This window comes from Tauraco erythrolophus, chromosome 7 (assembly GCF_009769465.1).
Source record: "Tauraco erythrolophus isolate bTauEry1 chromosome 7, bTauEry1.pri, whole genome shotgun sequence".
Taxonomy (NCBI): domain Eukaryota; kingdom Metazoa; phylum Chordata; class Aves; order Musophagiformes; family Musophagidae; genus Tauraco; species Tauraco erythrolophus.
In genome coordinates this window covers 59,990,084-60,018,011 of record NC_141471.1, presented here as the reverse complement: position 1 = coordinate 60,018,011, position 27,928 = coordinate 59,990,084, and the positions used below count along the sequence as shown (strand labels likewise).

The following is a 27,928-nucleotide window of genomic DNA, read 5'->3' as shown; positions in this document are numbered from 1 at the left end:
GAGGTGGAATACAGAGGAAAACAGTCTAGCTTCTTTAGCTCAAATACGTCCATTTCTTCACCTACTTTTTTTCCCCTTTATTTTTTTCCTTTTTTTTTTTTTTGGTCAGCAGTCCTGCAGTGTCACAGGCTTAATTTTCTTCAGATTTCAAAATTGCAAACTGCCTAGCCCTAATGCTTTTCACAAGTCATGTAGCTCCCTCCACCCCCCCCAAGATATGACCTGCTGCCTTGTGAGTTGGCAAGATAATTCATATGGTTCTAGCTAGCTAAAGCAATTATGATACGCAGATAGGTTATTATTTCATTAATTCTGTGGAGTTATCATTAAGATTCCTACCATATTTGCTTATGACTGCCCTAAAGGGAAATAAATGATAGAGTTTAAAGGGTTGGTAGCACTGTGAGGTTAAGTGGGTGCACAGCTGGCTCCTGAGCTCACCATCCTACCCCCAGACTTTCCTGATCACAAAATTACTGTGTGTTTTCTTTTCTTTCCTCTCCCATCTTCAACAGCAGCATTATGAGGCTGAGTCCAGCCATCCTTGTAATACGCTTGGAGGAGTTAGGAAGTGAAATATCACTTGTTCTCTAGGGTGAGTCAGAAGATTTTTCCTTTCCCCATTGCTTGGTGTGTTTTTTATTGCTACAAGGTTACAGCTCTTAACTGTTAAAACAACATCGAGGGCTTGAAAGGTTATCTAGCTATAAATGCAAACAAATTCAAGGTAACAGCATTTGTGGTTGTCTAAGAGTTGCATATGGAGGAACTCTAGCTTGTCCATAGCTTGCACAAGATTATTTTACAATTGAATTGAAATGAGGAAAGGGATTGCACATACCAATCATCTAGAGACTATTCAAACATGAAAGTTTTGTTACTAGGAGTCAGATTTAGTCCTGGTTGAGAATACAAATGATAGAATTCAAATAGCACCAGAGGTCCTGCATGATCTTTCTAATCAAGAAGAGCTGCCACCTGCCAATACCGTCTTCTGTGTACATGGCCATAAGACAGGCAGACAATGGTTGCAGCATCCCACGCCGACAGAGCTTTTATGCATCGTGCTGCAGTGACACTTGCAGAACCCAACTTGCTTCATGGGAGGAATCGCAGCCTTGGTGCAGGCGAGGTAAGGAACCTTCTTAGCCATCCTCTCTTCCAGGACACCTTCAGCACTGGCATCATTGTCCACCCTTCACCGTTATTTGCCTTCCTCCACAAACTAAGGCACAACATCTGCAAGTGCAGTTCATAAGTCAGTGGAGAGGAAAAATACTAAGCCAAATTTATTGCTTGTTCCACCAAAACTTAAGCAAAGGATGCTTTGGTCCTGTTTGCATGCTGCCTGAAGATATTGTCACAATCACAAATCTTGGCGTAGAAACTCTTAAACACTTGATAGCATGGAAGTGGTGTACAAATCCCATCCGGAGTCTCAAGAAAGGGGCAAATTTCAACCACTAAAATTCATAGCCCAGCAGGCTGTGGAGGATCTTGTCAGTTCCTATGTTATGTACTTCTCTCCCCCAATCATTTTATTACCCTGAACATCTGTGGAAACGTGGAGGTGCAGGGAGCCTCGAGGCTGCTCAGCATGTTTGACTCCATTTTCTCCTTAAACATGTGCAAATGCTACTTCTATTTGCACCTTCGCAGAGCTGTGATTTGCAACACCGAAGTCTAAATGACACCTAAGATCCCTCCAGAGCATTAGACAAACAAGCCAGTAGGACATCTCACAGTCTGGGAAGTGCTAAACTGAAAGCAGTAGTACAAACTGCACTGCTTTCAAAATGAACCAGTTCCATTTCTTTGCTGTGATCCAAACCTGAGCAGTCTTTTCTCACGGCGCTTTCTGTATGAATCCGGGCTCTGCGCACTCCCCAGGAAACTGAACCAGGATTCTGATTCAAGGTTATAGTGTAGAAAATCTCGTGTTTCTAATCTCATTTTGGTTTTAATTGGATTTATGTGAAGCAAATATGAAAAGGAAGAGGACAGCCAGGAGACTATCCACAATAATAGTTTGACAAAGTTAGTATTTAACATTTTATACACCGTCAGTAAGCTTCTGGTTTGATACTGACAGTAGATACTGGCCTCAAAGTTAGTCAGAGGCAAGTTAGTAGAAAGTTAAAAGCTAGAAAGCAGCTAGGACTATACAAGGTAGTTTGGGCTTGAGGATTAATATTGGTTGAAGGACTGCGTTAAAATAACTGGCTATAAGGAAAATACCTTCTAGTGATATCTCCTGGACTGTCTGCAAGTTCTTAAGTTTATTCTCAAAAATAAGCCCTCTCCTCTTCCTTTTAAATGACTTTGCAAAGAACAACCCTATCCCATGTGATTGCCAATAGGAGCGTAGTAAGTTTTGCAGTCACAGAATAGCATAATACCTAGCTGCTCTCTTTGAAACATCCGTTAAAAATGCCTGATTTTCTGACCCGTCATCTCCTTGCAAATGAAACTGCTGTCATCAGAACCTTCTATAATGTGATGTTGTGTTCATTGGTTTTTGTGGTACATCATCCATTTCGGGAAAAAGGCCACAATTATTAAAACTAAAATCCATCAGTCTGTCCGCCGTCAGTCTTTTCCTTCTGCTGAATCATTACCTAAAGAATTTTGGAAAGATTTCTTCAACTGGAAAAAAAGGGGAAAAAGTGTTATTTTCTTTGTATGTTGAGAGAATGACCAAGACTAGTCTTAAAAGAGAATGCGTGCAAAAGATGACAAAAATAATCTCAAATATTTCAATTCCTTGTTCCTCACTGCCAATAGTTCTCATTCTTTGCATTGTGCACTAAGCAACCTGATTCTGCTTGATAACATGAGTGGTAATATCAACATAAATAAAGAAAGTAGTATAAAACTACTATAAAGAACACTCCCTCCTGTGATGTCTACACTAAGTTTATGCAGAATTTAACCATAATCATTTATTTAAAAGAATGATCTGTCCTTTAAAAATTGGGACACATGCTTAGGTAGAAGAGACTATCAAATTATAAGGCAGCCATCTAAGAGATTTTCTAGGCATATTTTGTACTCAGAAAGGCAGGCAAACAAATTTTTATGGCTACATTGTGAGATCACGTCAGTCAGAAATGCTGACTTTGAATTTCTTCAGAAAAACAACAAGCCTTCCAGTTCACTGCCTTGACTGCCCCTGCAAAACTGTATAATTGTTTCTGCAAATTGAAGCCATAAATTACTAAATTGAAGCCATAAATTACTAATTTCACACAGTGGAAGAGGGTTGAATATTAGTCAAACAGTTGCATTCAAAGTTCAAGCAAGCCAGGCCAATACCATCCATGAGTTTATACGTTCTTCTCTTTGGAGCATTTAGATCATTACCACAGCTTACTGAGAAATACCGAGGCAGGCCCAGTCCCAGTTCTACCTGTGTTACTTATGCAGAATGGAAGCGCCCTGAAATAAAGGCTCCATCCCTTTGGATGAACATACGGTTTAGTGGGAAAGGGTCCTGGCCTAGGCTGTGGCAATGAAACGCTGCACAGTAAAACCACACTGCAAGTCAGCGATCCCTTCCGCTTACAACCTGGAGGGTGAGACTGAAACATCTCCTTACGTTATGTAAAAATGCCTTGAAGTCTATTTTTGCTGGAGGAGGTCCTTTCATTTCCTTTTTACTGGTGGCGAGCTCCTGTGGGTCAGACTCAGCTGAATTCAGCTCAGGTGGTGTTCTGGTAGGAAACTGCACTGGGGGTGCCCCCAACTGCAGGGCAGAGAGTGAGCCTGTTGCTGTGGTGTTTTTGCTAGGAACCCTTTGGAGCACCAGTTCTGAGCACCCACTTTGAGGATGCGCAGTGTCAGCAGCATCTGGAAACGCTTTTTTATTCTGGGCTTTTCTTTCTCCCTTCCAATCAGAAAGTCCGAGCTCAGAAAACAGATGGGATTGTTCTACTAGTAATTGGTCCAGCTGCTGCAGAGAAAATAGAAGGAAAAGCATATTGCAGTAATAAAAATATAATAAAAGGAATCAAGCAGGATACACAAGAGTATATGAAGCGTGCCTGCTTCTGCTTTGTCCAAAGAAGACATGCCATAGCTGGCAAAGGAGATGTTGCCATAAAAAGGAGGAGAAAGGCCTAAAGGACATTTTATTTCAACAGATAGATATGATTGCCTAATGGAAGATCTCCAAATGGACTTCAATCTGTGACCATTACAATCTTGACCTTCTAACCCAAGTTTGTTGGGGAAGAATCAAAGACAAACAACTGATCCCCTGATCATGTTTTCTTTACCTTTCCCTATCAAAGGGAGAGCAGTTCCAGAAAAGAACCAGAGCAGTAACCATTTATCAGTATTTCTGTAGTCTGACTGCCTGTCACTTTACTCTGGAAGTCATGGGACCTTTATAGAGCAGAGGAGAGTACAGTCACTTCTATAAGTATTGGCTCTTTTCCTGGTTGGTTGAGCTCAGGTAGCACAGTCACAGAGAGTCAAAGATGTGAAGTGTAAGTCTGTTATCAGAAATCCTCCCATTCTTGGTGCTGAAAGGTTTACTCAGATGCACCTCAGAGTTAACATTTCGAACACTGAATAGCAAGACAGACTTTAAACTCTCCCCACAGACACAGAGCAGTGGCTTGTGCAACTTACCATAAGGATGCCCTCCCTGACCTGGCAAGCTTGGTCATTCAGCCAAAATTCCAGTTCTGCAACCTCCTGACGAACGGCTCGCCGTAAGAGTTGCAGGTGTCTGCCTTCATCCCTGTAGGAACAGCAGTGAAAGCACACTTGAGCGAGCAGTGAACACCCTCCTCTTCCTCAGCCCCAGCATAACACCTGTATCTCCCTCTGTTGCGGTCTTGTTTTCACCCATGGTCTCAGGATACTTTACAAAATAACAACACCCCTTGTCTACTTGACTGTCATTTCTTTGAGTATCCCAGTTGCCAGATTAAATATCATGTAGTTGCAAAGACAGCTTGAGTCTGGACAGGTTTATCACTTCTGATTTATTGCCAGCACAAAGACTGCATAAATGCTCTACTTTCAGGTAACTCAAGACTGAAAGCCCCTAGAAACTTCTTGTGAACCTGAGGCTTCTCAGTAATCACTGTGAGCTTGGGCTAGGTCAGTTTTTCCTGTATCATCACTCCATTGATCGTGAGCACTAAGTACATGGCCTAAAGGAACTCATTTGTCAGAGATCACTCTAACCTCCTTCTCTGAACCTAGCATTGACCTGGGATACCGAGGTCCAGCTGACTGAGATCTGTTCCTGTGTTCCTATTGCTATTCAAACATAGTAGTTGCTCACTAAAAATCCAGCCTGCATTTATGGAGCAATCCTCCCTTTTGCAATGCTGATGTTTAAAAGCCTTGAACAGTGTGGAGAGAAGCTGGACTTTCCTCTGAGCAAAAATCACATCACAATACATTTCTCCTCCTCTTGTGGGATGCCCATAGCTGCACCTCACTGACCAGAAGTGGTGTTGTAACACAAGTGACCAGACATGTTGCATGTGCTCATGGGCTGTTGTTGATGCTGGCTTTGGAGTTAGGTAGGTGTATTGGGCTGCCATTACCTTCCTTCATCTGGCATTGCGCTGGCAAACAGCACCTGCTGTTCGGTCAGATGCTGTTCAATCTCATCCAGCTTCTCCTGGAAGTACCGGCAGGAGCTCTTCATCGCTTCTATTTCATGAAGGGTACACTACACAGGAAAGCAAGAAGGCACACCACTTTACTACTTTTCTTTGAGCTCTTCCATGTCAAGTGCTTTTGAAGCTGACGGCCCGAACGGCATGGGTCCTCCTCTTACCCGCGCAACAGGGATTCTGTGAGCAGCTGCTGTGAAAGTCCAGATGGCACTTCAAGTGAGTTTGCTCTGGGTGCATCACTCACATCTCAGTCACCATCTTTTCCCCTCAAGCATGCACAATTAAGTTCTGGCACTACTCAAGCCAGTGAGAATTTCATTTTTGCCATTGAAGAGAAAAAGGACTTTGATCAAAGATCTGATGTAATGTGCCAAATTCTGATGTTATTGCACTGTTGTCAGACATTATATTTGAGAAGGATGAGTTGCTTTGGGTAAAATAGGTTAAATTACTATCCACTGGAAGTTAGAAATTGTTTTGAAAAGGAGAAAGATGGAGAGAGGGAGGGAAGATATATAAGAACTATGAGAAGGAAAAGTGTCTTTCCTGATGGTTTCTGCTAAGTGTTACGCTGATAATTTCTCATCTATTACCAGTTAGAAACCTAGAATTGGATTTATATAACCAAATGCAGACATTTACTGCAACGGAACAAATGTTCTGATCCAAAAGCAAACATCCATAATAGGTCAGAGGATCTATGCCGTAACTGTGACCATTACTCTTCACTGAGAGAAGTTAGCTAGTATGACTGATCATCTACATCTACCCTGATGTAGCCATCTATACCAGGAATATCTCAAGGCAAGTGAGATGAATGAGCAGGAATGGTACACAAAAAATGATAAGATTTGCAAGTTACTGCTTTGTAGCACAGAACTAACAGAAGGGCAGCCCACTAATGACTTTGAACCATCTATGTTTCTAGCCACATTAAAGACTTTTCCTTGACTTTTCCCACCTTGTTCAGGACAGTAATGCAGACAACATCATCCGAATGATTTTGGAGACAATACTGTCTGCCTTCTGAAAGCACGCTCCCCTATTATGCTGAAACTGCTCTGAGTTCAAGGTGGTGTTTGACACGTTCCCATCTTGGCAGATTTTGGTCTCTTGTAAGACATGGGAAGATGGTGTAGAAACCTGCACTCCACTGCTGACTACTGTAACTGATAGGGAACAAGAGGCACATTTACAAAGCACAGAAATGCCCGGTCTCTTTGGATTCCTGCAAACATGTCCTTTGATGATCTCTTCATGTTTGTGTGCTTGAATGTTTTCCTGAGTTCCAGCAAGGCCTGAAACATGATGAAACCCTCCCTGCTGGGTGATCAGCCTCAGCTAGTGGGCAAAAGATGCTCTCCATGCATTTGAGAAATCTCATTCTTAATCTCCATTTCAATGCATCTGCTGTGTCAGGCACACTCCTGATGTGCATGACCCCTGGAGAAACCGTCCCATAGCAGTAAATTAAAAAATCCAGCCCATCAGCCATGAGATTGTGCCAGAAAGGGCTAATTAGAGACTAACAGTGGTTTGATAGGGCTGGTCCTATGACTGCAGCAGAGGTGAGCTCTCGTAAGTGTCTCCACATGGAGCACAGCTGGTGCTCTAAATGCTGTGGGTCAGGGCAGCAATTGCACCTCACTGAGGCAGTCAGATGTGTTATGAGCACCTTCAGATTAAGTGTTGGTTGATTGCTCATTTGCCCCCCAAACTTTAATCTTGATCCTCAGACAATTTTCTTGTTCCTAGATGAGAGTGTGTGGGTTGCAAGTGAGCAGTGCCCACATAGTAATCATGGTTTCTTCTACCCACTATCAAATCTGAGCAGAGTGAGGACTTCTAGCCATCAAAAAAAAAACATCCTCAAATAATCTTTAAGAGCTCTTGTCAATCAGGTCACTAGGGAGAAGTCAATGGGCCACAGATAAATTTCTAGTTGATTCCTCAAAGCTAACAAAAATCTAGAAAGCATCATGCAAAATATACAAGATACCCACCATGTAGGTAGGTTTGGTGAAAAGCCATGTCAGCCTTAGCAGCTCCCCTGGTACTGACTCTTCGAACATATTGCAGAGCACAAGTTCACGCAGATTTATTCAGAGTTCAGGCTCAGCAAGGATGGAGAGGGGACTAACTATTCCAGGACTACTCTCATGCAAGATGTTGTTTAAGGTAAGGTGCATGTAAACCCTGTAAATTTACTTCTAACAGTTGCTCCATGATGGCTGCATTCCCCATGCATGCCCTTAGTAAATGGGATGTAACCTGAGTGAGCTTCTCTCAGTAAAAGATGTAGAAACTACCCTACCTTTAATGAAAAGTACAAGGTAGGCATAGCTGTAATCTCTGCAGAGTGGCTAATATTCAGTAAATTCATTCACTTATTGCACAGAGACTTGGGTGTGGAGCCATATCCCTAAGAACAGATCTTGGAGAACAGTACGGTGCAAAGTCTGCTCCTCCCACATTTCCTGTCCAGAGACTAGAGAGAACAAACCACCATTAGCCCCCGTTAGAAGAGTGGTAAAATAGTAGTCAGTCAATGAGAAAAGGCTGCCCAGGACAGCATAAGGTACTGATTCACTGCCATCTCGTGGCAACAGCAAGAGAGTTGACAAAACACGTATTTTTCCGATACACTGTTCTGAAGACAAGACATTGTAGATTTTCCAATATACTGTTCCAAAGACAAGACATTGCAGATTTATATATTCAGTGATACGGCAGCATAAAACTCACTAGTTTAACTTTCTGGGAATCCGATAAATTTTTTCCCCAGTTTGTACAACAGTTTGAGTTTCATTTCCTTGTGAAGAGCAAAGAGAAGAGGAAAAATGGAAACGCCTGCAAACCAGCAGGAGGTATGCTGCTCCTTCCACATTTTTCTCAGGACACAAAAGCCACTCCTGGCTCCCTTCCTTGCTTTCTTCCTCAGCATACCCTGAGTCTTTCACAACTTCTGGAAACTTTCAGCAATTCTGAATAAAGAAATGAAAATGTGGTGACTTCTTGATATCAGTAATTTTATTGCAAATATTCATCTTAGCAGGACTTTGGATTTAAGGCAAGCTTCTTATTCTATCGTGGTAGAATGGCTTGAGAATCTGAGAAGTGGCAATTCACCTTGATTTAGAGTAGTTTGGCTTACGGTATATATCTGGGTGTTTACAGTTAGTCTTTAAAAATCACTAAGTCATATAACCTACATGAGTTCTCACTAAAAGAGGATTACACTACATCATATAACCTTGCATTTCCTGCAGTCCAGTACGTTACTTATTACTGTAAACCAGCTGATTCACAGGAACTCACTGAAACTAATTCTTATCTCTCAGCTCTTCGTTTGACCTGTGAACTTTATCACCCGGTTTGCAGTAACCATTTTAAGACCAAACTGATGTACGTAAGTTGCTAAAGAAGCAGCCCAACAAAACTGAAGGTACGCAGGCATGTTTGTCATTTTTATCCAGAAGGGAATGCTTCTTTCCCCATCCATTTTCTCAGTCACATTCCCAAGATATGTCCTACTAAAGAAGCAAGCATGGCACAAGAGAAAAGGAAAAGGCAGCTTGTGCATTTAGCTCGTTAAGTGTGTCAGCTGTCCGTATATTAGAAGAAACCTACTTACCGGAGCAAGATTAGGCATTGCAGCGTCCTGTAGGAGCATCAGCGTTTTCGAGAGCTGCAGCTCAGCAGAGGCATGGTTTGAACAGCAGCCCACAGGTCGATGGGGAGGGACACCCACAGGGAAGGTCCACGGGCAGCAACTGTGGCAGCAGCAGCAGCAGCAGTGACAGCAGCAACTGCCCTGCACACCCCCAGCACCAGAGGCTTCACCCCAGTAGTGTGACCTGTATTTGCCACAAAGCATGGCGTCAAGAGAGGCTGATTTTGTCAGGCGTCTATGGGGAGGATGAAGCAGTGGTAGCCACCTGGGGTTCCTGGCGTGGATGTCAGTTTGGCTGGAGGCTTCAGTGGTCTGCTTCATTCCATCATTCAAAGCCCCTGGATCTGACTGCATGAGAGGACTGCTCTCAGAGTGCTGTACTAACATGTCAGAGGAGTTCACAAGATCTTCCCTAGCAAGGCTCTCACTGACATTTTGCGCTGTGCACTTCACCCTTGAAGTAAATTCCAGCCCTGATGACAACTGAACAGTAACTGATTTCAGAGGAGCAGAAGCCATTTCACCTTCTTGGACAGTGTCTCCCTGTTCTGATCTGTTAGCACCTAACATCCCCTCTACACCATCAGTCTCCTGACCTTCAAATGATCTTAATCCAGGCCCTTTCGCAAGGCAGAAGGGATACCTTAGAGATACTGGCAAAGAACATTTTGAAGAGGCACTGCTCCCACTTTGCGCTGCTGAGCCCCACCGCGGAGCTTCTGGGAGCCCCGTTTCCAGGAAGCATCTTGTGTTTTTTGAATCATCATCCACTTTGCAGAACATCTGCCCGTTTGTCACCTCATTCACAGCAAGCAAGGTACCATCTTTGCTGACCACTTCTACTCCCCACCATGGTCCTTTAACATGTCCTGTGCAACCTCGATAGGTATTTTCATGACATGCAACTCCAAAGTTGTTTTCAGTCAGGCACCTCCCACCTTCATCTTTGCCTCTGATTTTGCTCTCACTGATTACTGCAGGGTTTACATCACTCAGTTCAATGAAGGTTACATTCACCTTTTTGTGTTCCGTACTGAAGTATAAATGATGATCCAATTTTGAGGAGCTAGGATCTCCTTCATCCTGAGCATCACCCTGAAAACCAGGACTATGCTCTTTTATGCACTCCTCTTTTTCCAGTTGCTGTCCTCCAGTTTTATCCTCTTTCTTGTCCATGTCACATGAAGTTTCTTGTACAAAAGTCTGTGGCTCAGATTTATAGGCATGATACTTGCCATTTTCTGCAGTCAGCAGCAGATGAGTCTCTTCTCCCTGGTCACTGCATGCTTCTGTTGATCTAGGTACTGTCAAAATGCTCTTGCAATCTGTGATGAAGACCTTAGCAACACAATCATCTGGCTTTTGTTGAAAGTCTTGATTTAACATAGGAAAAACTGTCCTATGTGACAGAGCTGTTTCTTGATCATGGATATCAGAAACACAATTAATCTTTCCTGACAAAGATGCGTTCTGAAGGGGAAAAAAAGAGAGGACTACAAGGGTATGTAGTGATAGAACAAGGGGCAATAGCTTTAAACTGAAAGAGGGCAGATAAGGAAGAAATTTTTCACTCTGAAGGTGGTGAGGTACTGGACCAGGTTGCCCAGAGAAGTTGTAGATGGCCCATCCCTAGAAGTGTTCAAGGCCAGGTTGGATGAAGCTTTGGGCAACCTAGTGTAGTGGAGGGTGTCCCTGCCCATGGCAGGGGGGTTGGAACTAGATGACCTTTGAGGTCCCTTCCAACCCTAACTATTCTATGATTCTATGAAATATTATGTTTGTTCTATCACACTGGTTTCCCCACCACTATTTTGCCCTGGGCACGCCCAAGACATCTTTAAATACATCTTTAACTACCCAATGAACCAAAGAATCAAAGATTCTTGTAATATTTCTTCTCTAATGCCTGTAACTTTGCACAAATCTTGCATTAGTGTGGTGGAAGAGTTGCACAAAGTTCTGAGAAAGCTTCTTGCCTTCTGAGGTGTTCTAGGAGGACTAATTTGAATTCATGAAGCTTTCATAGTTCCCTGAAGTTTTTCATGTTACTTGTGCCAGGGTTATAGAGTTTCCATAGACCTACCGATGACTATTGCTCATTTCTTACTTGCAAAACTACAGGTTCTGGCAGCTCCTCCATGAACCCACTGCTGTCTGACTGGCAGCTGCTTGTTCTTGTCACCATCAGCTCTGCTGGGGAAAACAAAAGGGTAAGAAGAATTAGAAAGAAGGACAGAAAGCAGTACTCAGCCAAAATTAACATAGAGCTAAGCAGGAGCACTTTAAGTGTATATTCCTAGAAATATTTTTGATCGTGGCCAGAAATCTGCAGTATTGCTGCAACCAGAAAAAAATTCACAAAATGTGCTCAGGATAGCTACTGCTGACCTTACTAAGCATTGACTTGTTCACCAGTGTAATCATAAACTGCAAATTGCTGGTTTTGATACATTCACACAACATACACAATGTAAAGAAGCTATAAAACAGCCAACCACTTGTTTTCATTTGCTAAAAATGTTGACTTTTGATTGTTAGATCTGGCTCAGACCAAGTCTCATTCACATCTACGTAGTTTCAGTGGCTTCAACCAGGTGACTCTTACAGGGAAAGGGAGCTGCCCTAGCCTCTCCCTAGATCAGTTTGTCTCTGCTTTGAGGTACCATCTATCATCTTTGTTGTTTTTTGGTCTGAGGACAGGAAATCACAGTAACAAGCAGAGATGATGTAGGGTTGCATGGCAGGACATAAAGGCAAGAGGAAGATATTCTAGATTTACTCCAGAGAAGGTTTCTAATCTAGCAGCCACATCATCTGGCTGTATCAATTCTTATTGCAACTTTTGCAATTAAATAAATTATACAGTATTAACTTGCTGGTTTCATGAATAAAAGCCAATTCTCTTTAAAAATACAAATGCTTGAAAGTAAACTCTCAGTTATCCTGTACATGCCGATACCTCTCAGCCTTTGGATAACTTGCACTTTCAGATATCTCCATCCTCAGATAATGCCCTCATTCTCAGCTAGCCGGCACAAAAACAGAGGCAGAGTTGGGGGAGTAGGCTGAGGGAGCCTGTTGGGGAAGGGAATAAGACTGAGACACTCTGGATACACTTCCTCACTTGTTCCTTGCATACAAAACTGCTACTGAATCCTAGGGCTTTTTATCTTCTGGTTATATCCATGAAAATACGAAAATTCACCTAGTAGTTCTGAGACTTGAATTGTTAATTCTAATTTGTGTGAATTGGAAAATGAAAAAAAAAAACCCACAACCCTCTACAAATTATATTTTCACACATGAACAGACTATGGGCTTTATTATAAATGTATCTTGGGCGTCAATTAATGAAAATCACACAATTTATTTGTAGGCACCAACTGTAAAGTCAAAAGCAGATACAGAATGATAGAATGGTTTGGGTTGGAAGGGACCTTAAAGATCATCTAGTTCCAACCCCCCTGCCATGGGCAGGGACACCTTCCGCTACACCAGGTTGCTCAAAGCCTCATTCAACCTGGCCTTGACCATTTCCAGGGATGGGGCATCCACAACTTCTCTGGGAAACCTATGAAATCCTATCATTTTCTGGTTTTTTAAAATAATTACTTTAATGGCAGTCCCAGTATCATCATCAGCACATCAGTCAGTCATCTTCCCATTTCAGACAATAAATATTTGGTTCCCATCTCACGCATTACAAAATCTGCAATGATGTTGCTGAAAATTGCCTGTTTTGTGGGTGGTCTCAAAACTCATCCTTGCAGTTTCCCACAAACGACATCATGGTTCAGCTTCTCCCCCAGGGAGACTGCTTTACAGATTCACTAAACTTTTTTTAAAGCTGTTTCAATTACCCTTTGCATCTTTGCCAGCTGTTGCTTCCAGTGTGTCAGTCTGGCCTATAGTTTTCCATACATAAAAATGAAGAAAGAGAGGCTTAGGAAAAATTTTGAATAGCTGAAATGTTTAAGCTGCTGTAGTTCCAACTAATTTGAGACTCAAATTATTTGAGTCTCAAATACTCAGCTGTATCCTACAATCATAACAACTGACATTCAGGCTTTAAAGTTTGCAGAGTTAGAAGACCACACCATCTGCTTACCTAGTGTTTTAAGGTGCCTGTTTTTCTCCTGAAACATGCAGGATACCTAAGTAGCTGGCATGTTACTAGAAATTACATCTACGGAAAAACCCTGTAACTTTTAATGGAAGAGTAAGCGCGGTTAGAACTCATCTTCTGACCTGGTCAAAACCAGGTGGCTAGAGCCAGGTGTGACCCGTTTATTATGATAAATGCAATGCATCTGTTCCAACAACAGTCAATTTGTGTTTGTGTATTGCAACCAGGCAGCCTTCCCACCCACATTTGCATTCATGCACTAGCCAGGGAACTACCCAAAACATGTGACAGTGGGCACAGGGCTGATCTTTAGTCACAAGGTGAGACATTAAAGACTGGGTGAAAGATCTGCAGACCAAGTTAATATCACTACGGTTAGGCTAGAGGAAGACCTCCATGTGCCTCCCTGGACTTGCCCTCGGAGGAGGTGTGGTGGGTGCTCTGTTATCATGGCTCCCATTGATTAAACATGCCAGGCATGTGCATAAATCGAGGCTCAAACCACTCTGAAAGGCTGTCTGTGTACGTATTTAAAATGGTAACATAACGGGCCCTAATGACCATTCTGAGCATAAATCCAGCTTCTACAACTTTTATGTTAACAAAACAGAAACTTTTAAAAGAGAGGAAAAGTATAGTAGAAGGAAAACCATGTTAAGTACCATTCACCTGTGCTTGTTACTGTGATTTCCTGTCCTCAGACCAAGTAATCACCTTCATCTTAGTCAGGCATCTAATTTATACCTGCCTGTATATCAAATGTGTAATGAACTAGTAGCCCTAAAGGCTTAAATTCCCAATACAGCCAGTGCAAAGTGATGTCTCTGAGGGTCTGAGCTGCAGTTCTTTTCCAACTACATTCAGATGCTTAATTTAATCATTACATCCCACACTGATTTGCAAGATCCTACCCAGTGTGCCAGGCCCTGATGAAGGTAGGCAGGTGAAGATAAGGAGTTTTTAAAATATGAGGTGTTTTTCCGACTCTCTAGCACTTCATTCAAAGCCAGTCAAAATTCCCTGGATATCAGTGGAAGTTTGAATTTAAAATAAGACTTAATAAAAATGAATATGGGTTTCCAACTCAAGGTGAGGTTAAAAAATGTAATGAAGAGATTGTCAAAGTACTCCCAAAACAACTTCAAGCTGAACAACACACTCCTGGGAGAAACGTGGAGCAGGACTGCGTTGGGAAGGCAGGTCGCACCGCAGGCTGGGGCTGTGCCGAAACTAGATTACACATGATAGCCTTTTCAATTTGAGGCAGCTCAGTTTCACCCTATGTAAATATAGTTTGGTTTAATGTCTGTATACCAGAGCCAAGTAATGTTTGCATACTGGAGAGCAGTATTTGCATATCGGGGAAACTGTGTTTTGGATAAGGAGGGGGCCAATCTATCACTCCATTTCCTCTTAGTGTCCCAAATAGGGATTGAGACTGCAAATTAGATCATGTCTGATGCTGTCCTGACAAGGAATAGGATTTCCCTCTGTGAAATTTTCAATAATGTCAATAGCTTGCCAATGGTAACAGTATAGTTTTTCTTGGCAGGTTCTAACACCCAATGGGGATGTCCGTAGCCTGAGTTTCTACTAGGAGATTGACTCTTTGCAGGGGTCCAAAGCAGATCTTTGCCAGGTCTCCTAGGACAAATTCCTTTATCTACCAGGTTTCTGAAAATGTGCAGGCTGGATGCTGGTGGTGGTTTGTCTCAGAATGGACTAGCATGTAAAGCCCTTCAGCAGTGGCCAAGGTCACCTTAGGGACACCACTTCTTCACAGCAACAATTCCTTATGTTTAAATGAACTGAAGTCTTTCAGCAACTGGAATATTGTCTTTAGGAGGGATAAGAGTCATCCAAAATTTAAACAGTTTATTTTGACATTTTAAAAATGCTCTCACATTTCTCTTTCAAATGTGCTTCTTTTTTTCCTTTTCTGAAAACAACCACATTTTTTAATTTGGAGAAGAAAGATGCAAACAAATGGGTTAAATCACCTGAACATTAAGCAAAATATGTTTTCCTTTCTAGTCTACTCAAACTGCATTTTTCGCTGATCATTTGGTTCAGCCACTGAACCAAAATATCCATTATTCATACAGTTCTACTCAGCTCTCCTAGTGTGTGGAGACACCCAAACCTGTAGAGATTCTGCAAATACATGCAGAGCATCACACCAAGGAAAGATAAAGTATGTTTGGAGAAGAAGTAGAGACACAGACCAGTATTCAACTATGAACTAAAAATTACAACTCTGGGCCCTGCGCGGAGAATACATCTGGCTGTGCTGGAAAGAGGAAACCTGAGAATCGCCTCTGAAGACCTTGGTGAGGAAAACCTTGGCTGTTCGCCTTTCTGTGCTAATTGAACTGGGAGAGTTTAGCTCCTGCATCCCATTTCTGTTCTGCCTGAATTTTAAATAAAAATAGGTTAGAGGAACTTACTAATCAAGTTTCTGCTTCATTTTGTATCGTATGAGAAAGTACATGCCTTTCAAATCCCAGAGGTCCCACAGCTTTCCAGCCCTTTACTTGATCAATCCAATTTCATTAAGAGACTTTTTCTCCCCCCTTATTTGCATGCAGATACAGTGGCTTCCATTTTCAGCAACCACCAGTGCACAAACTTTCTGAAACTATTGGGCTCCTAGGTTCACCGTTAATGAAAGAATATTCCCTAATTACTAAAAAAATAAGTGGTGGAGTACAGTTCTGCATTCCTCTGAGGACTCTGCAGCTGCTTTTCTGTGGACTTGGCTGCAAATAACACAACCTCTTTCTAATTTCCAGCCTGGAGAATACTTGCAAGCTGCAAAAGATGCCATGAGAGCTACTGCACTGCTTGTAAATAATAGCACATTTTTTGCATGCTGTTTGAATCACATTAACATTGATGAATGTACTTCAATATTTGTTTTTCTGTATCGTTTGAGTACGTGGGGAAGCACAGGCACAAAAACTTCAAACGTTGAGAACATTTGTGCAAATTTTAATTTTAAATTCGCAAATTTTAATTTTAATTTCACAAATTAAAATCTGGACTGCTCATCCTGTCATAGGAAAAAGCAGAATGGCCAATTGCATCCTAGCAATGCTGTTCAGATTTTTGTAGCTACTTAAACATTGCTGGACTTCAATGTGGATAAACATTTCTAAAACTATCTGCTACATTGATGGGACTAAATAATACATAGAAACTACAATTTAGTCAGATATTTTGTAAAAGAAAAAGAAGCCTGAAGGACTTAGAACAAGGCTTTTCCACTTGGATGCATAGGCAAAGGCATTTTGCAGTTTCTCACACAAAATTCTCAAGGTATTAACTTCATCACAGCTTAAACACTCACACTAAATTCAGCAGGGAAACTAGATTTGGACTTAACTCTATGCATAATATTCCCATGCCCAGAGTTAAATAGACACACAAATATCTTACTGATTGGCCTTAAGAAGCACGTCCATTCAATAATAGTTGAATTCAACAGTAGTCGAACGCAGTAAAAGATGGGGTGAATGAACCACAGAAGTGCTAGAACTGACTATTTTATTACATTCTGGATGTTTTGTGTTTTGCTTCTCAAATACAGGCATCAAACACTCCAAAGTGCTCAGTCCACCAAAGCTGCCCAGCACTACAGCTCAAGTGACAGAGTGTGGAAGATACGACAGCTCTGATTCTCCCACATCTTGCAACTTGCAGGGCAAAAAATATCAAGAATTTCTGTCCTATGTGACAAAAAAAACCCCCAACATCTTCAAACAGTAGTTTCAAAATAGAAACAGGTTCATTTTGAGTAGCTTCTGGATCATTCTCATTTAGGCATTTCACACTACCTGCTCTGCAAATCGGTAAATCCATATATTATTCTTAACAACATTGCCCTTCCTATGGCATCGCACAAAACGACGTTGCAGGACGAGCTGGCTTTGTGCTCGAGGAATACATCAGCTGCATGGCACAGTTACAGATGGGCCAGTCCTGTGATGGGAGAACTGCTGCAGCTTACTCCCCTCTCATGCTACTCAGAGACGATAGGCATCATCAATTTTAAGTATCACACTGTACTATATGGCCATTAAGAGCTAATAAAACTCTGAAAATATGTATTCTGCATAAGCCACAAAGAACCCTTTTTTTTTTTTTTTTTTCCCAGTGATGTTATCCAGAACAGTGGACTTTCTGAAGCTCACTCAACCTTGGCACACCAGGAGAAATTATTTTGTACAACTTTCAGCATTTCGGGAGAAAAAATGTTATTCATATCGGTCCCCACATATAAGGCAAAACTCAATCCTGTGGTAATGTTCCATAAAATCTGCCTCATTCCTGGTATTCTGTGCTCTTTCATTAGTCTCAGAAGCGGGCAGCACCGGTTCCTGACTGTTGACTACGAATATAAACATTTCATTTAGTGCCACTCATATCCTAAAGGAAAAGTCTACTCTTAGTCTTTCTCTTAATATTCCTTCACAACTTCTATAACACCGATTCCCTTTCAAGGTTGCAGAAACGGTGATAAACAAGCAAACTGAGGTGAGAAAGATCTATTTTATATTTCTTTTCTAGCCAAACACAATAAACGGCTCTACAACTTGGCCATGAGAGAGATCAGAGCAGAACTCCTTGTGCCTGGAGCAGGGCTGCAGCACGGACACCTTTCTGTACAGCTCCAGCTCACTGTTGTGCTGCTTTTCAGGAGAACAGTCACCAGATGGCAGCAGCACATAAACCACAAATTGTGTCTCCGCAGGCCACCGCCAACTAGAGATTTTGTCCATGTCCTCCTGCAAATTTTGTCAGTGACATGATAGCAGAAATTTGATAAACTATTTGTCAGTGACATGATAGCAGAAATTTGATAAACTATCTTAGTAGAATAGTCATATTACTTGAAAGCAAATAATACACCCCAAAATGCACCAGATGCTGCAAAAGCTGCTGTTCCAAAATAAGTGTAGCAAAGAAATTTGTCTGTCTCTTGCTTCCTTTGAATTGAAGGGGAATTTCATGCCAACCATGTAACACAGTGTGACTGGGTGAAAATATATTAAAAAAAAATCTCTACATAAAGCAATTTCTATTATGAATTTTGCCCCACTGTGCTAGTAGGTGCGGTAGAATGGAACCAAATGGTCTACGCTCAGAAGAGCTTACGAGGTGAACAAATCCTGGATCCTCTGAGATATTTCCTTCTGCTTGTCCAAACCCAGTTACCTCAGCTCTTACCCAGTCTGCAATGTTCTTCTCCCATCACTTTGAGTACCACTGGCATATGGAGGACTTCATTTATACTTTCCTTTTGCTGAGGTTGAAGCCAGACTCTTTGTGAAGAAGGGGGAAAAGCTCTGCAGCCCCCATGACTGTAACAACCTCATGTGGGACACGAGTGCACATATGCTGCACCCCGAGGAGGTCAGACAGGGCCAGGAGGGATGAAAGGTGGTGGGCACATATGTAGTGTGACAGCTATCAATATTTTGCTTCACCTACACGCTCAGCCTTGCAGTTCTTTACCTGGTTATCTATGGGGTCTGGCTGTCACAGCCATCGTTAGCAGAAGACACATGCATAGCTCCAGGGGCACTGCGAGTGCACACACCATGCTTCACATCCTCCCGTGCAACCTCACGCTCCTTGCCCCGGGCCTGGCTCCCCACAGAGCTCTGGGTGCCCACATCCTCCTGGGAAGACGTTGGCCTAGATGCTCTCCAGATATCAGCCATAAGCACTTGAAGGAACCAGGTCACGGAGCATTAAAGGCACAACGTGTGCTGGCCCCGAGCATGGCAGAAGTAGCTAGGTAGCCAATCTGCGTCTGTCGTCAGAGCATTCAGCTTCAGTCCTCCTCCAAAACATCCGAGTGAAAAAGCAGTTTTACACCACGTTCCAGCCAAGTTTTTGGCTTAAGATTCAGTGCATCGAATGGTTATGTCTAGCATGCACGTGGCACAGCACAAAACCTGTCTGAAAAGCAGGGTGAGAGGGTGCACTGCCAGCTTTCCAATGCGGTGGCTAGACAGCCACTGGTGCCTGCACTGGATGCTAGCATGCCTTAAAGCTGGTGCACATATTTCCTGATTGAAAACTAGCTTCAGTACATCTGCTGCGCACTACAGTCAGCGCCGTGACAGCAGGTATAAATATACTCCTTTGTGAAATGCCTGGGGCTGGTGGGTGGGTGGATTGGCTCTCTCTTTCGCTCTCACATTACAGGTTGTCCTGAGCTTGCGTGTGGAAGGAAGCTTTGGAGGAGAACTGAATTAGCTGATAATATTCTGTTAAGCTACTCATTAAACAAAAATGAAACCCAAATCAGAGAAGGGTACGGGCAACGGAAGAAGCGTGTTCTCTACCTCGTACATCACTGAAAAGGATGTAATTTCCTGCACTAGTGAACCTCGCTGTGCCTCTCTGGAGAGGGTCAGAACTGATATCTGTGGGCTTTAATGACAGAGATTCACCATCCAAAAGTCTCCACCTTTGCCCCTTTCAAGAATATGCCCAGGACAGTTGGGTCCATGACTCTGGAAACCTCTTTTAATAGATTAGTTTGAGCTACAGGAAATATTTAAAGCAGCTGAGGACAAAGGTCATGTCAGGTTTGTAATACGGATCGACATCGTGAATCTCCCACGCTGTCACTGAGAGCGACAGACACAACCCTACAAACTGCCATGCTTGGGAGCAAGGCGGCTGCCTTCTCTGCAAGTCAGAGCTTCCCGTCGTCTCCTGCCTGTCCTACACAAGAGCACAGTGCCCTAGAAATGATGAAAGTATAAATGAGTAATCTAAGGGCTGAATTTGACAGGAAAAGAGAGAACACTGTAGGCAGTTCTCTGTGATAAATGATGTTTCTGCAGTCTGGGAGGTTACAAGTAGTGATGAATCTAGTCAAAACCTGAAATTGGAGTCACTTTGACAATGGTCTTTTATCTTCCCTCAGCTGATGAAACAGCTCCAGACTTTGCCAGGTCCTCCTCCTACTTTTCCTTGAGAGTCAGTATCACTTCCATCTTATTTCAACTGAGCTTCAGCCAACTGTCATTAATTCAGATTCGTGCCGCTGCCAAATGTCGGGAGAGACGGGTGATGGTTGTGTCTGCTTCTGATGAAAATGAGAGGTAGAGCTGAATGTCATCAGCCTACACTGTAGATTACGTTACATCACAACTTCTCCCAGTAGCAGCTGCACAGAGATAATGAATAAAAAATAAGCCATCTCAGGGAGCCTCATAGGGCTCTCTGCAACCCAGAGCACCTCACAAAAGGGAGGATGGTTTCCAGCAACCCTTACAGAGACCTTCGCAAAAAATGAGTGAAAAACCTCGATGTTTTTGCTAGGTCCTGCAACTTCTGCCTGGTCAGCAGTGCCCAGAGCAATTGAGAGGCTAGAACAGGTATCTGGCTTTTGGGTGTTACTTTGCAGAGATCAACAGTCAACTATAACAGCTCTATTTCCATGGTAATAGCCATTTCCAGGGGGTCTAAGAGCATCAGGCTTAGTAAGCTTACCTCTCTTTGTCAGCCATAATTTCCAGAAGAGAAATGCTAAGTATCAGCCAGTAGTTGACAAGTATGCAGAAGATCTACGGAATGGGAATCATCTTTCCCATTGGTAAAGAAATCAGAGCTCTCTAGAGTGTAAAAATACACCCAAGATAACACCAAACACCCTTCTCACAGGTGTCTGTGGCAGTGAGGGGAATCAACACTCTCGTAGCAGCCATGGCAAAGCAATGTGTTGCCATCAGAAAAAGCATGTGCATTCTCACAAAGCTGCCTTGAAGCCTGAAGCTGAATGTGGGGTTGGGATTTGGAATTTTGCAGCAAGGTTCAAAGAGTCAGGCTATCAACTGGAACAGTTAGTATAGCAATGTGAAGGTCTATTACTGCACGGGCAAGGCTCTGATCTTCCTATGATCTGTTGAGGGTGCGGGAAGAAAAGGCAGAGGAGGAAATATTAGAAAAGATCTTTCAAGATCTCAGCACAACTTTAGCACAGCTAAATTTCATTTCAGAACTTTTCTTGTTTTAAAAGGCTATCACTGTTAATCTAAACTGATGTCTCGTAAGTATGTGGTTGTCAAAGTATTTGGTTGTCCTCCTGGATACCTAAGATACTTTATGATTTTTTTTTCCCCCTTATGATTTAAACAACAGCAGGTTTTATAACTTTTACTGGGCCATCTGCCTTAAGTATGAGGTATGTGCATATCCTTTCCCACTAGGATGAGTCAGCCTGCTGCAGTAAGACCTAAAATATGACACATACGTGCAACAAAATATTATAAATGTGCAACAACTTTTAGGAATGTACTCACCGAAAATCATACAACCCACCAAAGTTCCTGGGACGGCTGCTTAGACCCAAGGACTGTGGCAGGGTGTCCTGACACCACTGGCGGGTGACATGACCTCCCAGAAGCCATTTTAAAAGTCTACCAGACTTGGTTTCTTTACTGCCCATCTAGTTTCTGTGCCGGTGAACACGGTGTCACCACCTCCTGGGTCTCCATCTTTATATCCATTGCTGAAATTAGGCATATGCATGTGTCTGTGAGAAACACCAAGGAGGACTGTGGCAAAAAAAAACCAGCCAGGGTATTCTCAAGAGCTGCAGAAGTAAATTGTCTTTCTAGAAGGACTTCTCTGAGGGTACTAGACAACTCCAGATGTTTCTGGACAGGGAAAAGATGCAGGAAGGTTGGAAGCCTCATCATTTCACAACCTTGCTTTTCACTTTTTTCTCTCAGTGTCTGCTTCTTTCTGGGACTGCAGGACTTTCCCTCCAGACTTCTTCAGGCTACAAAATGCATCAAAATGATACAGCATCCTCTTACTCACACTTACAGGTCCCTTATGTAAAAAACGGGAAAGAATAAGAAGGCCTTTACATGGTTCACGTGCAGAAGATGGGAAAAATATGGGCTGAAGCATCATAAAACCAATGGAGGCAAACCAAAGCGGCTAAAGAAGACGAATGTCTCCTTTGTGACAGGTCACCTGCAGAAGATAAAACTATTGCAAAGAGAGATCTATCTGTTATAGATCTGTTATTCATCATGTTTTACAAAGGGAGAACTCATATTTGGAGACTGTATGTGGTCGTTAACCAATGCCAAAGTTTAACGTAAATGTCAGGCAGTGTTGACACAAGAGTAGTTGTAGGACACTTTTAAGCTCAGCTCCTAATTTTGATTGCAGCTTTTAGCAAGTCTTCCCTTTGGCCATCTCTTTGCCTTTCCCTTTCCTTTAATCTGTACTTAAAACTAAAAGTCACCGTGTTACATATGAAGCAAAGCAGTGTTACGTAGGCACTACAGCAAATAAGAAATATGAAATAGCTGTTCACTTAATACTGAAACTAGAGAAAGGTACACAGAAAATCCTGTGGTCTTTGAAGCATAGGAACTATACGTGCCTTTTCTTCTCGCACTTTGAAGACATCGCTCCTTCAATTGCAGGCAGACGTTACAATGGATAATGGATAATAAACAAGATTCACGTTCTTGGCACTCAGTCAATTAAGAGAAATACCAATTGCATTCTGCGAATACTCCCATGGTGCCAAACCATCAGAGGAGTTGGTGAGTAGGAGGAGTGAAGGTGTGATAATTGAAAGAATTGCTACTTGATAAGTCACAGGAGCTAATGTGTTAGCTCAGCGTGCGGGGAAGCTAGGACGTTCCCAGCTGCCGCAAAAACTGGGTGTATGCAATCCCTGGCACCACTCGTTGGGACAAGATGAATCACAAGCACTTCGGTAGCGAGCTACCATGTCACAGTGAGCCAGATGGAGGTGGTTACTTCCCTGATTGATTGCCTCGTGGGCTACCAAGGGCTTTTCCAGCAGGCTAATGCCTTTCTGTTGGCACTCAAGTGCCCGGAGCAGCATGTCCGCTTGGGTCAGCATCGTGCAGGAATTCCTGCCTTTCGGGTGCATGGCCGCCCCGCAGAGGGGAGAGGGAATTCAATGAGGAGCAAGGGGGAGTGGGTGACTACAATGCACACCGACATAACACCGACTTCTGATGCCTCCCTAATAGATGTTGCTGCTAATGAATTTTCAGGCACGTGCTGAGTTAACGGGGGTGAGCAACATTGAAACATCCTTTAGTTAAACCCAGTGCTTTACAAAGGCTAATTGAAAAACGAAGGAGCAGCAGGGGTGGGGGGGAGGAGAACAAGGCGGAAGAGGGAGTGGAGGGGGAGAACAGCTTTATTTTTCAAGTGCTGAATATGAAATCCCTGCAACAGATGAGTTTACATGCAAGCCTGCACCTCATCAGGGCAAAGATACAGTGAGTGGAGTCAAGTAATTTTCCTCTGCACACAGCATCCCCAGCCCCTTACCCTGCCCAGCCAGCTTTCTCAACTGTGAGCTTTAGAATATAAACAGCCAATAAGTAAGGACAATAACTGCAGTTCCTGCTGAGAGCTAACTCTGCCTGTCATGCATTTGCTGGGTCCTAATACAGGACAGTGAATAAAGCTTCATTACAGAACAATGGAGTTAGCTGCCAGAGCCTACAGATTTGAATAAACAACAAATAAGCAACATCTGCTCCAGCATATGCGTATGGTAAAAAAAAAGTCACAAAATAAAAGAATTTGTAAATGCCAAAAGCAACACTAAACTGCCAGTGCTACTGTAGAGTGAATTTTTAATTGCACATGCATACAGGCAGGCTGTGGGTATTAGTCTCACATATGTCTGGTTGCTGCCAACCTGGGAGTATAGATGAATTTAATTAAATAAGGATTATCCCTTCTCCCCAGTACAATTACTTATTTATAACAATGATAAAATTGCCTAATAAAAAAGATTGTAATATTTTTTAAAACAGAGCTAGAAAACACTCTGCTTTCCCTGTAAGTCATTCAGTGATGTTTGGGGGGTTTGAGCGTCTTTTAAAATTAAGTCTCAGCATTCTGCCAAGAGAGAGGGGAAAAAAAGCCTTATCATAAAGCCTACTGCAGTTAAACAGCCAGAATCTACATTATGGAGAAATATAAAGAAGACACACAGCAGCCAGGGAATTGGCTTTCATGGGGAGCGTAGAAAATTAAGCAATTGGACTAAAATTGAGGCCAGGCTACAGAGCCAAGGGACAATACCATGGGGACAAGTACTTGCATAAGTCACCTGTCTCTAATATGCTCCATTTAGGCAAAGCAGTCTGTTCCTATCTATCTCTATTTCTTCTCATGGTGGGCATCTCACACTTGCCTGCTCAGGTGAGCTCCCACTTCAGCAGGGACATGTCAGGCTCTCACATCTTCATCATCACTCACACCCTTTCCAACAGAGCTTGCAACCAAATGGGAGTGGGCCCTTATGGTATCAGGCACTGCATGAGCCTTGAAAAATAGGCAGCCTGTGCCCCAGGGAATTTGGAGGTCAAATCTGAGTTCAGGCATGTCCTCCTGGGAGCTGAGGTTTTCCTTGCATAGGCTCCTGATGGATTCTATTCCCCACTTGCTGCTACTTTGAGGACCCCTGGTCATGGGTCTGAGCCACATCCTGCTGAATTTGGCAGGAACTTTCTCAAAAGCTAGGTATTATTCACCACTAACAATATTACATTCGTAACCAGCAATTTTTAGACTGTTTCCATGATGCACAGCAAATTGAAGTCACAATAAAACTCCCATGGGTATGGATGGGTGCGCCATTTAAGAGCAGTGGGAAAAAGAGAAAGAATATGAAAAAAGCCTGTAAAAAAAAAAAATCAAACCCAAAAAAACGGAAATCTCCACTTTAAATTTAGGCCAAGCACCAGTGACACTGAAACAACAGAGAGAGAGAAAAATTCCAGTATTTAAACAAAACTCTAAAGTACTATTATGGTTCTGCAAAGGCATAAATCTTACATAAATGCAGGTTACTTGTATGATTTTGATTGATCACTTAACTGGACTACAGTCTTACCAGAATTAAAAACAAATAATTGCTTTCCCCATTTTCTGTCACAAAACTACTACTAAATATATGTGTATTCCCATATCTTAAAAGACTACCCAGGACGCAGTTATTTTTTCCCCTTACATTGTGATGGATATACCTATACAATCTGCTAAATCCTTAAACTAACGTCCTTCATTGTTAAACAGCAAAGTCACTTTTTAGAGGTGGACAAAGAAAGGAAAAAGGTATTTTTGGGTATGTTATTATGTTTTGAATTTTTTCCCCACTGGGCTGTGTCCACGTTCTCTTTTTTTCACTTCTCATTGAATGTTTGTCCAAATGGTGCTTTTCACTGCACTGGTCCTGGGGAATTGTTATTCTTTGTACAGATACTGCTAAAAGCAAGGCTACTAGTGTGGGAGCTTGTTTTTGTTCATGAAGATCAAGACATCCATCAGAAAACAAAATCAAAGTAACCTCATGTAACTTAGGTGACAAATCATACAGTCTGAAGAGCAACAAGGATTTAACATTAAACCCCAAAAGTCACTGGAGCCACCAACTGGCAGACTGGAGACATACAACCCTGCCAGAAGACGTGGCAAGAGCAGTTGAATGCCATAGGTATGCAATCTATTTACACAGTTAAAAAAACCCTAGCAAAGCAGCAAATGTATGCTTATAGATCAACGAAAACAAAAATAAACCCTCCAGAACTGAGGAGCTCATGATTTACTCCATCATCTTTATGCAGCTGCAGCATTTACCGAAAAAACACCCACGCACTGTTGAAAACACTGGCCTCACTGAAGTCAGTGAGACTTATGTCACTGCCTTCAACAGCCACATCATTTCACTCCTGCAAATCCAGCTGTCACTCCAGCCAATGGCATCTGTGAATCACAGAATCCCAGAATGTTAGGGATTGGAAGGGACCTCAAAGGATCACCTAGTCCAATCCCCCTGCCAGAGCAGGACCACCCAGATCAGATCACACAAGAACATGTCCAGGCGGGTTTGGAACATCTCCAGAGAAGGAGATTCCACAACCTCTCTGGGCAGCCTGTTCCAGTGTTCTGTTAGCCTTTCTGGGAAGAAGTTCTTCCTCATGTTTAAGCGGAACCTCCTATGTTCCAGCTTATATCCATTTCCCTTTGTCCTATCATTGGATGCCAGTGAGAAAAGCCTGGCTCCATCCTCATAACAGTCACCCTTTCCATATTTATAAACATTAATGAGGTCCCCCCTCAGTCTCCTCTTCTCCAAGCTAAAGAGACCCAGCTCCCTCAGCCTTTCCTCATAAGGGAGATGCTCCACTCCTTTAATCATCTTTGTGGCCCTGCGCTGGACTCTCTCAAGCAGTTCTTTGTCCTTCTGGAACTGAGGGGTGAATGACCAGCACCCGTGGATATCTGAATTTGTTTTTTTAGATATCTGTGTATGAACTTGTGTTGCTTAATTATTTGTGCTGGCACTCCAAAGGTGGCATAATGTATTCCTCAAAAAGTGAGGGCTCACCAAACTTTCACCCTTGTCCCCTGCTATCTGGTTCTTGCTACTTGTTAGTTCTTTCACATTAAATTTCTGTCCCATTAAAAAAAACCCACAACTGCCAGTCCTGCTCTAAGCACTGGTTGGAAAGGGTCACTAGAGAGCAAGGCCAAGTGCTCCCTGCTCTGGAGGCTGAACAGCCATTCTTCCAATACCTCCACCCCTGCCAGCAAACGATTCTCAGGATCCAAACTCAAATTGCCCCAAATGACAGCAGAACATCTGGTCTGACAGCTTTGCTTTTAATCCTTTCATAGACTCCTCAAATAACTTATTTTCTGCCACATGATTCAATTCTATGTCAGCTCATGTGATGATAGTCTATGTGATACAGGAGACTCAGATGATGGCATAGACGCCATGCTCCCACCAGTACGTCCTGATTGCACAGTTCTGGTTGAGTTGGGTACAGAGTGCCTGCAGAGCCATTATCTCCAGTCTCCTAGTTGACTTATCTCCTTGGGATCTGAGAATTGGTGGATAAGGGGTTGTCTGAATCTGGCAAATAATTCACCGGGCAAAAGCAAAGCTTTGGTGTCCCTTGGAACAGTAGAGAGGTCTGCTTAAAGCATCAGACGGGGACCCTACACACTCAGAGTTGTGCAAGTGAGGTACCCTTTTCATGTGCACTCGTCGTGTCCCCAGACAAGCTGAGTATATTTTACAGCCCTATGATTTATCAAATCACATAATCTAGACTGCTGTGTCTAGAATAATGCATCCAAATGTCAGAGGTGATGGGAGCATAGAGGGAAAATGTATTGTTAGGATAAGCTTTAGAAACAGCTACATGGGAGCAGTGTTTCAAAAAAAAAAAGAAACAACTGGCAAATTTTTGTTTCTTAACATTCACCTGAACTGGTGTCAGGAGCATTTCCACCTGGAGTTTCATCCTCAAAACTCTGAATCTGAAAAGAAAAGGAAGAGAGGAGAAAAAGTTCTTATTGATGGTAATGATTATGAGTGTATGCCTTACTATGAGGGGCCTAGGACTAAAAATGAAAAAAAAATAATTCTGGACATTT

At 42.6% G+C, this 27,928-nt stretch overlaps 1 protein-coding gene across 1 annotated transcript in view; it reads right to left on the bottom strand.

Moving 5' to 3' along the window:
- Positions 1 to 2,589: 2,589 nt before the first annotated feature.
- The window catches only part of ITPRID1 (ITPR interacting domain containing 1), a 35,200-nt gene continuing 9,861 nt past the window's right edge, over positions 2,590 to 27,928 (bottom strand). The window contains exons 7-13 of the mRNA XM_086615179.1: positions 27,757 to 27,811; positions 11,423 to 11,508; positions 9,277 to 10,785; positions 5,568 to 5,695; positions 4,636 to 4,747; positions 3,599 to 3,745; positions 2,590 to 2,646 (exon numbers count right to left, since the gene is read on the bottom strand). Of these exons, the coding sequence (XP_086471305.1) occupies positions 2,590 to 2,646; positions 3,599 to 3,745; positions 4,636 to 4,747; positions 5,568 to 5,695; positions 9,277 to 10,785; positions 11,423 to 11,508; positions 27,757 to 27,811 (2,094 nt within the window). The remainder of the gene's footprint in view (positions 2,647 to 3,598; positions 3,746 to 4,635; positions 4,748 to 5,567; positions 5,696 to 9,276; positions 10,786 to 11,422; positions 11,509 to 27,756; positions 27,812 to 27,928) is intronic.